At 50.7% G+C, this 16,125-nt stretch overlaps 1 protein-coding gene across 1 annotated transcript in view; it reads left to right on the top strand.

Moving 5' to 3' along the window:
- The first annotated feature begins 297 nt into the window (after window positions 1-297).
- TMC3 (transmembrane channel like 3) overlaps window positions 298-16,125 on the top strand; it is a 39,934-nt gene continuing 24,106 nt past the window's right edge. The window contains exons 1-7 of the mRNA XM_019460428.2: window positions 298-418; window positions 1,680-1,826; window positions 4,996-5,071; window positions 10,901-10,982; window positions 14,167-14,273; window positions 15,253-15,351; window positions 15,452-15,594. Of these exons, the coding sequence (XP_019315973.2) occupies window positions 330-418; window positions 1,680-1,826; window positions 4,996-5,071; window positions 10,901-10,982; window positions 14,167-14,273; window positions 15,253-15,351; window positions 15,452-15,594 (743 nt within the window). The 5' untranslated portion in view covers window positions 298-329. The remainder of the gene's footprint in view (window positions 419-1,679; window positions 1,827-4,995; window positions 5,072-10,900; window positions 10,983-14,166; window positions 14,274-15,252; window positions 15,352-15,451; window positions 15,595-16,125) is intronic.

Raw genomic sequence — 16,125 nt, 5'->3', positions numbered from 1 at the left:
ACTGCGGCCCGTCTGGGCGCGAGGGGTCACGGATGTGATCACTGGGGGGGGCCACCTAATGAGCCCTGGCTCAGCCCGGCCGAGCCACCCGCCTCTGCCGGCCCAGACTCCGGCCAATCGCGCTGCGGCAGCCGCCTTCGCATCACACACGCACAGCTGGCCTCCTCGCCGGGTGCCAGCTGCACGGTCGCAGTCCTGCTCCGGAGATCAGGAGGCAGGGCAAGGAGGGGCTCCCCTCGGGAGACTTCCGTGGCCCAGACCTCCCCCGCCTCCCCGCTTCCCTGGGACCCTGCCGGCCCCGAGGGGTCACTGGCAACCGTTCAGCCCCCATGAAGCCCGCCAGGGCGTCCCAGCGCTACAGAAGCATCGGGAGAAACACCGGCCAGCGCTGCCTGTACCAGGAGTCCCTGCTGCTCGGGTGAGTCGGTGTCCCCCACCCGCAGGGAGGAGGGACGCAGGTGTGCTGAGGCAGGGAAGCTGGGTCACCCCGAGCCTTGCCTGCGTCCGACCTGAGGGCCAAGACCCCGCTCCGTCCCCCTCTCCTTGAGAGTGGACTCCCAAACTCCTTTCTCTGGGCTCTCCACACCCGGGTTAGCCATCTCGACTCCGTGCCCAGAGGGAGGCGACTGTACCTGCCGGCTGACCGGGGGACCCGAATCTGGCGTCCCCCAACCCGGCCGAACCCACGGGCGTGCGCCCTCTGTTTTCTGTCTGTTTACGCAATTATGCGATGTCAAGAGGGAGTGGGCAATACATCCGTCATAATAAATAAGGTGCCTGTTGGCACAGGCTTCAGGCCAGGGAGAAGTGAGGGAGTGCCGTTGGAATCTGTTAAATATTTATAAAGGTATATTAAAACCTCCATCAGTTTGTTAAATATTTATAAAGGTATGTCAAAACCTCCATCAGTTTGGAGAAATTGAAGGAAATCCTCCTAGGGGTAAATGAAAACCGTCGGAATTAGAGAAAAGCAAAGGAATGATTTTCTCTTTACTTCTAAGCGCATCATTGATCAAACAGCTGTCGCGCAAGACTCTTCCCTCCTCCTGAGAAGTCACCTCGCATTTCATTGTTAGGGGGAATAAGCGTTGCTACACGTTGCCAAATTGTTCTCCTCCGGAGTCACCGTTTCCCTGAAAGATTTGCCCACGTAAATCCGCTTGGCTAAACTCTTGCTTAAAGAAATCGCCGACTGTCCTGCCTCTCCGTTTTAAAGAGGCAGGAACGCGGGGAGGGTCTCTGGATGACAATGTTGGGTTTCTCTTTATTTCACCTCCAGAGCTGGGGGACAAGGAGGAGCCCCATCTTTAAAATTAGCTGACTATTTCAACCAGCCTGAAATAGAAATTGTTTTGCCCACAACGATGGTGCTCTTCAGGAATTGTTCATAAGCACCCTCTTGTCTCTTGGTGTGACGTCTTCTGATAATAGATTTCACGCTGCGAAACCGTCTTCTTTTCCCGAGCCACTAAAGCCACAGGCTCCACTGCACGTATTTCGGTGGCTGCCAGGACCGCCACCTTCTCTCTCTGCCTCCCTGGGTCCCTCATCCCTCCACACATAGAAACTTCATACAGAGGACCCCGGGGCAGCGAGATGTGGAAGGTACCCTGGGCAAGGTCCTTGCTGGAAGCAATTCTACTAATGAGATTTCCTCCTTAATGTCCTGATCCATTCAGCAAGTTGGACGACGGCTTTAATGCTGATGAAACAGGGGACAGCAATGATCCAGAACAAATCTTCCAGAATATTCAGTTCCAGAAAGATCTCATGGCAAACATTCGCTGCAGACCCTGGACCATGAGGCAGAAGCTGGGAGCACTGAGGTAGGGGCTTCCCTTCTCATTACTGATTATCGTCAGTGTGTTTTCCACGAGGCCGCCCGGTCCCGCCCAAGGGGATGAGCACTGAGACCCACTTGACGGTGGTGACCAGGTGTTCCAGACCTGACTCTGAGAAGCCACGGGTGCCTCCAGGTGGCCAGTTTCTGTGTGTGTGTGTGTGTGTGCGTGTGTGCGTGTGCGTGCGTGTGCTGGTGGAAAATTTGTGGTTTTCTACCTCCCTTGCAAACGCTAGATCTTAGCATCGTGTGGAGACGTGAACAAAATAGCCAGACTCAGCAGAGACAAGTGTATGAGCCAGACTGAAAATAGACATTACTTTCACCGGCGTGGCCATATGGACTCGTTTTTTATATATTTTCTACTTCTTTGTCTCCCGTATATGATCACACACACACACACACACACACAGGCAGCCTGATTAAGTGGTCTCATGTTACAAGGTCATGAGGGAGGTTATGATGCAGGCACAGAGCCAGGTTACCTTGAGATTTTTTTTTTTTTCCTTAGGGAGGGGACCCTACCACGATGGGAGGGGCCCAGGATTTTTAACAGGCATTCTAGCAGATTCCGTCACATACTGAAGGTTAAGATCCACTGACCCCTGTTCCGGGGTTAAACGAGGTGAACCGTGCAAGCGACTCGCATTGTCTCTGGTCCCCGGCGGTCAGGCCCCACCAGTGAGGACTGATTGATGATGCCGATGCCCGGGAGCACAGCAGAGGGGGTTAATTGCATGGCCTTAATGAGGTCTCCCGACCTGTCAAGTGCACCTTCCCAGAGAAACAGACAGTAGCCCTGACCAGCAGGCACCCTGCGTGGACAGGATTAGAACCTTCTCAGTTCTAAGGAAGAAAGAAGGAAAGAAAGAAAGAAAGAAAGAAAGAAAGAAAGAAAGAAAGAAAGAGTCATGTGTCGTATCACAGTTTTTAAAGTTATTTATTTATTTATTTATTTGGAGAGAGAGAGAGAGAGAGAGAGAGAGAGAGGTGGTGGAGGGTGGGGGGCAGAGAGAAAGAATCCCAAGCAGGCTCCATACCGTCAGTGCAGAGCCTGAGGCCGGGCTCCAATTCGGGAACTGAGAGATCACAACCTGACCTGAAATCAAGAATCAGACACTTAACGGACTGACTCACCCAGGCGTCCCTTCCCCCCCCCTCTTTTTTTTAAGTTTATTTATTTATTTTGAGAGCGTGCGCGTGGGGAGAGGCAGAGAGAGAGAGGCAGTTGTATCCGGATTTTTAAAAATCGTACAGAAACGCTGTTAAGGATGGATGGCTGATGGTTAGTAGGAGGAAGTAGTTAATTACTAATCAGTAATTCATAACCATTAATTACCAGTAAGAGCCTAAGCCATTTTAACCTGCAGGCAGAGCGCAGCAAATGATAACTTTTCAGTCGATACACTTCCCGAGCCGAAGGGCAAAATCCGGGCCCTCCGCCCTGACGCCTGGCCAGCAGTCGGGCCACACGGCGCTGCCTGGGGCGGAGGCGGTCAGGCTCTCAGACGGGCTGGTCCTCTGAGCACCTCCATAGATCATCCCCTGGACCCGCGCGTCTCCTCCCTCGTCACCTTCAGGAGCTACCAGAGCGATGCATGCCTCCCTAATTGGACCCGCTGAGGCATCTGGAAAGCACAGAGGCCACCGAAGCCTGACCACGTGGGGACCCAGGGAGCGAGGCGGACGTGGAAAAGGGCAGGGGTCCCGGCTGGGTCTGGGGCAACAGCCACCTGTCGGGGAGGACCGGTCTGTTCACCTCGCAGGGAAGCCAGCGGCCGGCACCCTAACGGGACCAGGCTAGCTCTGTCCCCCCTGGTTCCTGAGTGCCCGGCCCACCCTGTCGCCCTCCGTTACTGCGGCTTTTGGTCTCTTTCACGCTATTAGAGAGGGGGTGCCTTCCAGGACAACAACTCCGTTTCACGTGCCTGTGTGTCCCAGTCTGCTTGCCCCAAGGAAGTGTGCAGAAAATGTCTGCAGGAAGAAAATGATAAATGATTAGATGAGATAAATGATGTCACTTGTACAGGCCTCTATCTTTTAGATGCTCTGCAGGGCAGGGCGTCAACCCTCACCCTTGCCTGCATTTCTGGTCCTGACCGGAATGAAGCCAGGGCATTGGCTGGCCGGGCCGGGATGATGGGGTGATCGCAACGAGGGCACCGGGCTCCAGATCCCAGCAAACGCTCCGGTTCGGTCACGTTTCGCTCGGAAAAGGGAGTCAGCTAGTTCCCGGTGTCTCAGGGAGGGACTCAGGACCGGGGAGGGGGCCGCTAAACGGCTGCTGAGAGGCGTGTGCGAGACCTTCCTCACCAGCGAGCCGGGCAGACTGAAGGTCGAGGGGCTCTGAAGAGGCACCGAGCACAGTCAAGGGGAGGGGGCTGGTCATGGATAACGAGGGTCTCATCAGCGCAGCGTCAGACGAGGTGGCCTCAAAGGTGACCTTCACCCCCAAGAGTCCTCGACTCCCGTCCGCCCCCTTAGCGCCAACGGGGATTGTCTAACCCCGCTGTTCCTTTAGGTGTGGGTTTGACCGTCCATCCAGGGGACTTCGGTCCACCGCAGGGATGAATCATGTAGGTGGAGACATCAGGTCAACCCACCACACCGGTCAGCGTGTGTCAGTAGTTTGTTTGCGGGAGCGAAGACGCAGCGGTAACCAGACACCCACGACCCCCTCCCTGAAGCGGGCTCTCCGAAACTAGGTCTGACCTTCAATTCCAGACGCGAAGGCTGCAGGAAGCGGCCGCCGAGGTTAAGTGAGGGGCCGAGGTGCTAGCACCCGCTGCCGGGACTTCCAACGCTCACGATTCCCAGACAACAACCGGAATCAGGGGAGGGCTTTAAGAAATTCAGTTGTAGGGCGCCCAGGGGGGTACAGCCTGTTAAGCGTCCAACTCTTGATCTCGGCTCAGGTCGTGATCTTGAGGTTCCTGAGTTCGAGCCCCATGCCGGGCTCTGAAATATTTGGTAAGGGAGCCCTCTGGTCGCTGGCAGCCAGGAAATGAACGGTTTGCGTATTTTCATAGCCGGCTCCCTGCCACAGTATCTTGTCCCTCACGTTTGGCCACCTGCTCCTGTCACGCTTTCACACGTTTCGCCACGATTCCAGCGGTGCCAAAATTGTGCTCACTGTCATCGCTCTCTTGTCTCAGGCGAGCGAAGGAGATTGTGCTGAAGTTCGAAGGGAGGCTGACCAGGACCCGAGGATACCAAGCGGCAGGTGCAGAGGTGAGAGCGTGTACGCATGGCGATCCCACCCCTCCCTGTGGCCTCGGGGCCAGGAAGGTGCGTGACATTGTGCTTGCCATTATGCATCGGCTGTGCGCATCAGTCGTTACAGCCGTAAAGCGATGCTGGTCCCTGGAGGGTCTGCATGTCCCAGAACTTGGACTTTAGTCCCTGGGGCCATCACTCACCATTTGTACCTGACCCTGGGTAAACCCGACTCATCCCAGAAAGGCTATCTTCCCTCGAGAGAATGATCTAGCATTTTTCCTGACTTACTCCCTCCCATACGTGTAAGTTTTATTTCCAGCGTGTCTTGTAATGGGAACGTTATAGATCTATCCCAGTGCTTATTTGAGAACTCAGTGCTATGTTTTTTGTTTGTTATTTTTCCCATTCAGCCCCTTAAAGCTAAACTTTAGTATCTAATTGCAATGATCGGTTCAGAGAGACATTGCGATCATTCCCATAAATGTTCAGAAGCCAAAGGAAAAAAATCATCCTCTCATATAGTATCTTTTTCTAGAGCTCACGTTTCAGTCACTGAGTCTATAATTTTCACACACAGTAATCACAGCGTACAAACGTTTTTTCACTTAACCCCAACACACAAGGATTTTTCCGTGTTGCTCTGAACGTTTTACACATGTTGTCTCCCATGACAGACAAGTACATTAACTCAATTGGTTATTTGTCTGCTGTTAAATTAACTTAATTTGGTATTTGTCTGCTGGTGTATATTTAAATTGCCTTTAATTTTTCATTATTATTAATAACCCTGCAAAGACTATCTTTGCACATAGTGCTTTTCCTACCCTTTAAAATTCCTTTCCTGGGATAAATGCCAGAACTATAATCGTTGTAGAAAAAGAAAATTTGTTTTTTGGCTCTTGATACGTATTTTTTTCCCTGAAGTTTATTTATTTACTTTGAGAGAGAGAAAAAGAGTGTGTGAGCAGGGAAGGGGCAGAAAGAGAGAGGGAGAGAGTCCCAAGCAGGCTCCACACTGTCAGCACAGAGCCCCGTGCAGGGCTTGAACTCACAAACCGTGTGATCATGACCTGAGCTGAAATCAAGGGTTGGACACTTAACCCACTGAGCCACCCAGGTGCTTCGGCTCTTGATAAATATTAATAAATTATTTTCCAAAACCCTTGATAGTTCACCTTGCCATGCATGACAAGTTTTCCTGCCTTCATATTTTTGCCAATATTGGATATTGTTTTTTTTTAAGTTGGTTATATTTTAACAGATAAGAGCTGACAAATGCACTCTTTTCAGATTCTCTGAAACAAACCAACAAAATCCTTAATGAAGTTTAAATTAAAGCTGGTCATGGAGCACCTGGGTAGCTCCGTCGGTTGGGTGTCCAACTTTGGCTCGGGTTACGACCTCACAGTTGGTGGGTTCGAGCCCCGCGTCGGGCTCTGTGCCGACAGCTCGGAGCCTGGGACCCGCTTCGGATTCTGTGTCTCCCTCTCTCTCTGCCCCTCCCCTACTTGTGCTCTCTCTCTGTCTCTCAAAAATAAATAAATGTAAAACAAATTTTTTTAATTAAAACTGGTCCTAAATTTTACTTGACTGAAAAATTAGATAAAGTCGCAAAGGGTCCTCAAAGCTCTGCCTTGGCTTTCTTCTTCCTTTGCACAGACTGTGCCTGAAAACTCTAATCTATTCCTAGGACGAAAATTACCCCTGAGTGCTTATGCCTGTCAGGCGATGATGGGACTCATGCAATAAATACATTTAACAAAATTATCTTTTTAATGCTAAGCATATGTGCCGCCCGGCTCCCTCATTTTCCCTAAACAGATGGCCTGCAATGCAGCGGGAAGTCTCTTGGAAAATACTAGAAGGTCCTATTCAGACAACCTGTAATATATATGAGTGAAAAGCACAGCAACTTTTAGTCACGGTGACATCAGTAAGGATTAAAGGTGTAATTCGACAAGGGGCTGACTTACTAGACTCAGGGTTTCCAGAATGAGAAGGGGAACCGGAATTCCCAGCCTCACCTAGAGACGGGCTGCCCAAAGGTGCTCGGTGGCACCTTTGTAGGAGCAACGGCCCCGCGGAAAGGGGTTCAATCCAGCTCAGTTTAATCCACGTGCCACGCTTTGTCCCAGGCCCTGGGGTCATGTCCCGACTGGGTCACTTCCGCCTTCTGGGGGGTGCAGTAAAGTGTCAAGGACAGGTCCCCCTTTCACGTGTCTTCTTCACGCTTTGGTTCCTCCCCTCCCTGTTCGGAACAACATTCCTCCACCTTTTTATGTGCATTTCTTTTTTTTATTTTGAGAGAGAGAGTGGGAGTGGGGGAGGGGCAGAGAGGGAGAAAGAATCCCAAAGTTGCCTCTGCACTGTCAGCACAGAGCTCAAGGTGGGGCTCGAACTCACAACCGTGAGATCATGACCTGAGCCGAAATCAAGAGTCGGCCGCTTAACCGACGGAGCCGCGCAGAAGCCCCTGTAATTTTTTACACTGGAAATTTTGACAGGACCAGCACCCACTCCAGCTGCCGTGGAGAGAAAACAGAAGCCATCTAGCCCGCGGCCCATCTGTTTATAGTCCTTGGTTTGTCCGACGAAGATGCGACTGTTTTCCAAATAGTACGTTTTGTGTCACGGGCTACCCATTCTCCCGTGACTCCCGGCACTGAGATCCGGTCACCACTCCCAGGGGCTCCACTCTGTCCTGTTCTGGGAGTCCCGGCTGCAGAGCCGGGGGTGTCCTGGGGGGCCCTCCCCGGTGTCCGGCCTGTGTCCTCGCCCCCCTGGGTCTCCACCTGAGCCTGCTTACAGGCAGTCCTCCTTCAGTGCCAGCAGGTGTCCCTGTTTCTTACAGAAGCAAGGTCTGAGTGGCTGGGGCCTCCGGGGACCCGAGAAGTCACTGCGGCAGGAGGGAGGACACCCGAGTCTCTCTGCCATCGTTTCCCTGCTCTGACTTTGGTTTTCATGTGTGATTCTCAAGATTCCTTCTGGTTCTAATATTCTACGTCCTTTGTTTTTCACGCAATACCCACAAGGGAGGTCACCCTTCCCTAGAGCCTGCATGGCATGATTTAGCACCTGCCTATGATGGTATATGGGCTGATTGGCCTCCTGGCTTTCGCACACGTCCCCCTATAATCCACTCTCCTCCGTGCAGGAGCCCGGGCAGTCCTTGAAACAGTAAACTGTTTACTTAAACTGTTTAAACTGTTTAAACTGTTTCCTTACTTAAAACATAGATAGATAGATACATAGATAGATAGATAGATGATTGATAGATAGAGAGATAGACGATATAGATAAATAGATGGGTGGATGGATGGACGAATGGAGATGATAGATAGATAGATAGATAGATAGATGATAAACAGATGATAAATAGATAGATGGTTGATAGATAATTGATAGATGATAGGTAGATAGATAGATAGATAATAGATGATAGATAGATTAATAGATGGGTTGATGGATGGATGGATGGAGGGATGATAGAGAGATAATAGATAGATAGACAGACAGAGAGACAGATAGGCATTCATTACACTTAGAGTTAAATCTCACTCCTTCCCATGACCCAACTGATCTGGCCATTGCCTACCTGTTGGATCTACCCCACCTCCCCCCTTCCATCCTCTGCTGTAAAATGTCCAACACGTGCTAACTCGCGGATTGCATGCTGTCCTGCCCTCCTAGAGAGCTCCTCTACCGATTTCTTATTTTTTGAAGTATTGATTTCTTTTCACTCAAGTCTCAGCTCAAGTATGACCTCTGCAGATAGACCTTTCCTGACCCCCTTGTTTAAAAGAGCTCTCTCCTCCAGTCCTAATGGACCACGTCCCACGGTGGCCTTGACTCTTTCGTTGCCTTCCCTCTATCTGGATGCAAGCTCGACACCAGCTGACGTCTTACATGTCTTGTCAACTTGCATCCGCTGTACTGGAAACACACACAGTGCTCAGGACATGCTCTGGATGAATGCATTTTTCATAAACTAGCATTCGTGTGGTTAGAACACACTTATTCCTGGTGAACTTACAAGACTTCCCAAAGAGGAAAGAATGAGCTTATTTGGTACGGAGTCTCACCAGACTCAGTAACCCAGGCCCACAATTAAGACCCATTTCTTCCAAGTCTGGCTCCTGGTTTTGCTTTGTTTTGTTTTTGCTCTGCTCTTAAAATCTCAAGTCATTTCAGAGTTTCAGGCTTTCCATGGAGATTTGATGCAAATCATCAGAGAATCAGGTGTTTTTTCCCATGCCTTATGGAATCTTGGTCATAACAAATCACATTTCAAGGAAGCTCCTTTAGAAGGCTAGCGCAGACCGTTGTCACCAGAACAAGCGTTGAGGGTCTGGCGGCCTTGAAGCTGAGTTCGGGGCCCCTGACTTGTCACATGAGCACCAGAGGTGGGGGGGGGAGGAGGAGGTTTTGCATCTCCCACTTAGAAAAATTGCTCTACGTTAGTCTGTTTCATGCACTAAAATTTCATGCGCTGAAATTCTCATTGGAAGAGTAACTCTGAATACCACTGATCAAAGCCCACTTCTTGGACCGATGAGGACCTTGAAAGAAAACGCCTTTCCCAGGAGCGCGGGGTAGGGTAGCGGTTGAACTGGCGATAGCATCAGGTCTGAGGCCCTCCTCCAGGGCTGCTTACACCGCAGGACTTCACCGCGGGCCAGAGACTCAGATGCTTTCCAACACCAAACCCTCCCCCGAGGATGTGTGAGCACCCTGCCTCTGCCTGCTGCAGGGACAACAGAGCGAAAGCTTTGGTCTTCGCCTCCATGCCAAAGGACATAAGCCGCGGGGAAAAAAAAAACAAAAACAGAAGGGCAGCACGAGGTAGGATGAGCTGAGCATGACGAGAATGTCGATGGCCGGGAAGTTTGCAGGGAGCAGGGTCTGCCTCTCTCCAGAGAGCCTGTGCGGAAGCATCACGGGCGTGGTTAGGTCTGAGCTGCGTCTTGGATCATGAACAGAAGACCAACAATTACAACGTCTGGTGAAACTCGAACAGATTTGCGTTTCGCGTGTCTGGCCTTGGCAGGCACAACCCGAACGGCACGATCGTGCGTTCAAGCATCAGGACCGTGCGCGGTCTCAGACTTCAGAATCCTGTAATTGCATTTGGAGCCCTTCTTTCCACGGTGATATCATTTGCTTCCAACACAAGCCCGGATTGTTTGTGTGTTAAAATGGGCAGCCTGCCAACATTGTGAGGGAGCGGCCGGAGTCCCAGCACGCTGTGCTTTATTCTCCTCAGAGGAAAGAGAGAGAGGAAAAAAAAAGAGAGAGAGAGCTTGAACTCTTGGCAGTTGCCTCTTAAACACACAAGACGAATTTGCAGATCTCCCCGCTGGCGGCCTCCGCCAGGAGAGAGGGCAGGAGACCAGCACAGGTGCGGGACGGGAGGCACACGGCGGGCAGGGCTCGTGCTCGGCGTATGTTCTAGACTCTCATCCCCCAAGCGGGGAATTGTGGTCACCGGGGCAGTTTGCTGGCCATGCGGACTCCTGGGCCCCAGCCCCAGAGTGGACATCACTCCTCAAGTGATTTCCACTGTTGTCAGTCCCCAGGGCGGGAACGGTAGGAATAAGGCAGCCTGTGACCCTGGACCATACGCACGTCGATACAGACGCCGCAGCTCAGGTCCCAAGCAGGTGTCGTCACCCCAACAAGAGCGGACAGGGGCTGCTCTGGTCCTAGTGTGGCCTCAAGTCCTATGACGTCATAATCACAGGGGTGTCTGGGAACCTCTCCTCCACCAGGGACCTTAGCGTCACGATGTCCCTGCCATCCTGACAAATGCGAAGCCCGCTAACCCTGCTCCCTCCTTTTCAGCTGTGGCGGAAATTTGCTCGCGGGGCCTGTAACTTCATGGTCACCTTCATCCCCTGGGAAATGAGGATAAAGAAAATCGAGAGTAAGTGTGGGCGCTCGGGGGGGTGGGGAGGGGCAGCGGGGAGGCCCTGCCAGCGGCCAGACGACAGCGTGGCCCGAGAAGGGGCTCCGTGTCCTGGGCCTCGCCCTGCGCGTGGTGAGGCGCCGGGCTGGACGCGGGACGGTGGAGACGGAAGGCATCTGTCCGCCACTTCCCCGGACGACAGCTGTCCCACATTCGCTGCGGCTCACGGGTCGTTCGTGACTCGGACCCGACACAGACCCAGAAGGAGCAGGTGGAAAACTGCACAAGGTTGATGTGAGCATTTGCCAAACCAAAACTCAGAAATCTGCATTTTCTTAGGGGTGAGTGGCACCATTTAGAAAACATATTCTAAACTCGTTCACACAACACACACCCATAACACAGAGCACACAATGCCAGGAACAAGCTCAACAGCGGGTCCGAAATGAAGGAAGCTGTAAAACTGGGCCACCACATGTTTCAAGAGTCTTGTGAGAGGCACAGGTGACTTCACGTTTGGAAGATATGGACCTTCTTAACGTCACTTCACAGGTTTCCAGAAATTTCGGTAAAAACCTCAATGCGGTTTTTTAATTTTCTGTACTCAACAAGATGGTCGTGAAACGTAGGTGGAAGAAAACCACCCAGAAGACGCGTCGAAAAAAATTTTTTTTTGACAACGCACATGAGCTTGCGTAACCAAAGGGTTCAAGTACAATGAGGAACACTACCGCCCTTGACTCTGTAGCACAGCACTGCAGATACACTGGATTCTTACAGAGTTCTGTCAGACCCTCCACTTAAAGTCCCATTAGCTATTAAATATAAAATAGGGAAACCACGGAAGAATTAAGAGAGAGCGTGTGATCTCCGAACGGGTCAGGACAGAAGCCCGTCCAATCCCGAAGGCGAAGAAGGAAATCATCAAGGGAGAGAGGGCTGCATTTGGTCACCTATGAAGGCAACCTGCGTCCTTGAGACAGCAAAGCTGACAGTCAAAGGGAGAAAAGCCCATTTTCGGCATTTCAGTGGAATTGAGCACCGGCACACACGACAGGCGGGACTGCCCACTGGGAAGGCGTCTCCGGGGGAAAGTTAAAATTTGTAGCGAAAACCTTCATGCTGTTTGTGCCCTTCGATAAAACTCCCCCATCCCTTAACGACAGAAGAAACGAGAGCCACGACAAAATCATCGCAGGCGGACGAGGTCGGTGCCCCACCCGGATTTCTCGACTTGGCTGGTCCGGCTTTTCCCGGCAGCTCTGGGCGTGGATGCTGTGACTCACGGCTGCCCCTCCCCACCCCACCCCTCCACCCATCCCCCACCCCAGGTCTCCGGAGCGCCGCCCTGGGCCAACACTGTTCCAGATGGCGGGGCACACGTCACCTGCCCCAGCCGAGGGCGCAGAGGCCGTGATGGACGAAGTCCAGCTCCTTGTGCCAAGTGGGGCCAACCCACCGTGTTGTGCAATCTGCCTTCCAGGATCCGCCGTGGGATCGGCGGGAGCCAGGCTCCAGCACCGTATCCTTGCTTGGCCCTTTCCCCTGACCTGCCCTGACCCCCACACTCCCTTTCTCCAGAGAGCACTTGCCCAGTGTGCCCCGACCTCGGACAGAAATGGTCCACGGCAGACTTATTCACCCCAGTGAATCCCCCACCAAGTGAAAAGTCAGAAACTTCCGAAATGGCCGGGAGTGGGGCGAGGTTAAGTAAACTACGGAAAATTCAGCTGATGAAGCAATGCAATTTATTTCATGGAAGAATTTTTTTTTTGCGTGAGAAAATGCTGATAATAATTAATAACTCAAGATGCATGTTGTAGACAGATGCGAATTTTATACAAAAAATCTATACGTGGAGAATAATAATGAGGGGTCACACGAAAAGCTTGTTAGAAACTCTAATGGTAATTGAAAAAAATTTTTTAACGTTTATTTATTATTGGGAGACAGAGAGAGACAGAGCATGAGCCTGGGAGGGGCAGAGAGAGAGAGAGAGACACAGAATCTGAAGCGGGCCTCAGGATCCGACTGTCAGCACAGAGCCCGACGCGGGGCTCGAACTCACAAACCGCGAGATCATGACCTGAGCCGAAGTCGGATGCTTAATCGACTGAGCCACCCAGGCGCCCCAGAAACTCTAATAGTAATTTTAATTTAGTGTTCTAGAATAGGTAATGTTTTTTTTTCTTTGTGATGTTTTGTGTTTTCCTATTTATTGTGACCAACATAAACTAAATTTGAAATACAGATTCAGGGGATTTTTTTTTTTTAAGTATGGTACAAATCACACACTCCCTTATCTTCGTAATAGAAATTAGGTTTTGAATACGCTTTTTATTTAGAATAAAATATATAGGAAAGTTGTAAGGAGTTTCTATAATTGCTTTACCCAGTTTCCCCTAATGTTAACATCTAGCCGATTGCTATATATCTTGAAATTAAGACAAAAGAATTCTAAGAAAAATCCTGGGAATTCTCAAAACTATAACAAATATATATATATATATATATATATATATATATATATATATATACCAAATTCTCAAAAGATGCTGATTCTTTTTTTAAAAGAGTTGGTTTTTTTAAATTTTATTTTTATAAGGAGAGCACATGAGCAGGGGAGAGGAACAGAGGGAGAGAGAGAATCCCACGCAGGCTCCCAGGGCAAAGCCAGAGGCGGGACTCGATCTCACCACCCTGGGATTATGACCTGAGTGGAAGTCAAGAGTCAGACCCTCAACCGACTGAGCCACCCAGGCTCCCCTCAAAAGATGCTGATTCTTCTGAACATACATGAAATGTTGTAAATTTGACGAGTATTTGAGAAGTATTTTGACATAATGAATTTGAAGTATAATGACATAATGAATATGTCATTAGGGAAATTATGAAATTAGGGATTTTTTTTGTGCTTATAACTGGAAATACTAGGGAACATCTTGACCCACGTAAATGACTATTTTGGGGGAACACCTGAGTTGGCCTTCTTGATCTGTGCCCCGATACACAAACAACTACAACACTGCTTACAGAGAACTTTGCACCGTGAGGGTTTTATATTGTTCATCCTGTTTATACTGTTTTTTGCTTTTTGGTTTTTGTGTGCGTGTGGGGGTTTTTTGTTTGTCTTGGGTTTTTTGGGTTTTTTTGGTTTTTTGGTTTTTTCTTTAATCGTTCTTATTATCTTGTCTTTCTTTAGGTCATTTTGGATCTGGTGTTGCCTCCTACTTCATATTCTTGAGATGGTTATTTGGAATTAATATTGTGCTCACAATTATGACAGGTGCTTTTATCGTCATTCCGGAGGTAAGAACTAGTCCAGGAGAGATAAAAATGCCAGTCGTTAAAACCAAGAGATGTCAGAGCAGTTTCATAACACGACTCCCTTCATCATCCTTGTGTTCAAGCAAACTTTTTCTGTGGAGGGCCAGCTAGTAAATAGCTCAGGCTTTGCGGGGCCACGTGGCCCCTGTCACACCCCTTCTGTCTGCCACGCGGTGTGAAAGTGGCCACGGACGGCACATGAACAGTGTGGCTGTGTTCCAGTAGAATTCTATTGTTTTTTAATTTTTTTGATGTTTGCTTATTTTTGAGAGAGCGAGAGTGCGCAGGGGAGGGGCAGAGAGAGAGGGAGACACAGAATCCGAAGCAGGCTCCGGGCTTCGAGCTGTCAGCACAGAGCCCGACGCGGGGCTTGAATCCATGAACCTCAAGATCACGACCTGAGCTGAAGTCGGACGCTCAACCGGCTGAACCACCCAGGCGCCCCCAGTCGAATTCTATTTATGGATACTGAAATTTGACTTTCAGATCATTCTTAAGCGTCACAATATATCATTCTTCTTTTAATTCTTTTCCAACCATTTAAAAATGCAAAAACGCTTCTTAGCTCTTAGGCTGTTCAAAAAGAGGTGACAGGCCAGATTTGGCATCTGGGCCAGTGTGCAGACGCTGGTAAAATAAAACCCACTTCTCAACTAACCTTTGTCCTCCCAGAGTAAATGGGGTTATTTTCCGTGCCATCAAAGAAACCCGGTGACCTCAAAAACCCATCTGTAGAAGCCCCGTCCAGCCCAGAGACAGAATACCCGGGCGGGCTGATCAAGCGAAAAGAAAATCTGCCCACCCAGGATTACCTCTCCATCAGTGAGAATCAAGCGGAAATCCAGCCCCTAGAGATCTCACACGTGCAACGCCTTCACAGGCCGTGGGGATCGGCCACCCCTTTGCTTCTGGTCCCCTCCCCTCACTGAGGATCCCATGACATCCTGTTCTCTCCCACCAGCTCATTGCGGGCCAGCCCTTCGGAAGCACGGACAGCAAGACGATCCCCAAGGAGAGTGTTATGTCTGCCGGAGACCTGGACACCGTCTGGTCCCTGGGGGTGAGGTGGAGGCTGGGTGGCACTCTCATCTTGAGGGAGGGCTGAACGGGGGCCACAGTTCTGGAGCCCGGAAGTGACACTGAGTGTTCTCTCTTCGCAGGGTTATCTACAGTACTCTGTCCTCTTCTACGGCTATTACGGCAGGGAGAGAAGGATCGGGAGAGGGGGCTACCGGCTGCCCCTGGCGTACTTCCTGGTGGGCATGGCTGTGTTTGCTTACAGCTTCATCATCCTCTTAAAAAAGTATGGCTGCTCAGTTTCTCCAAACACATGCCAAGAGTGATATGTGTGATCTCAAGCTGGTCAATATCATGCAAAGTTAAGGCAGAACTGTACCCACTTTGTAGGTGGGGGGACCAAAGCTAAAGAGACCAGCAGCTGTGTGCCAGGTTCCGGGCTGGGTCTGGAGAGACAAGAATCCCATAGACTTGCCAGTTAACGTAATTTCAGGCAATTTAGTAAGTGCGGTGACAGAGATAGGAACAGGATGGTCTGAGTGACCAGAGCTTGCAGAAAGCCAAACATTCTCCGTCGGCCGCACGTCGGCCTGTGACCGAGCTACGAGTTCGGTAAGGGACAGGCTCGTCCGCGTCATGATGCGGTTGGCACACCCGGTCCATCACTGAGAGGAGACACAGTGGGAGGAAGACAGTGGGAGGAAGTGGCTGGGGGTGAGGAGTCCCGCACGGTCTCCACCGCGAGACCCACAGCCACTCACTTCCCCTCCCTGGGCCTCATTACTAAAATGGGCAGGTTGGCTCCCAAGACGGCCAG

This window comes from Panthera pardus, unplaced genomic scaffold, assembly GCF_024362965.1.
Source record: "Panthera pardus isolate Hobbes unplaced genomic scaffold, ASM2436296v1 HiC_scaffold_23, whole genome shotgun sequence".
NCBI lineage: Eukaryota > Metazoa > Chordata > Mammalia > Carnivora > Felidae > Panthera > Panthera pardus.
The sequence above is the reverse complement of the archived record's forward strand: the minus strand, read 5'-3'. Positions and strand labels throughout refer to the sequence as shown.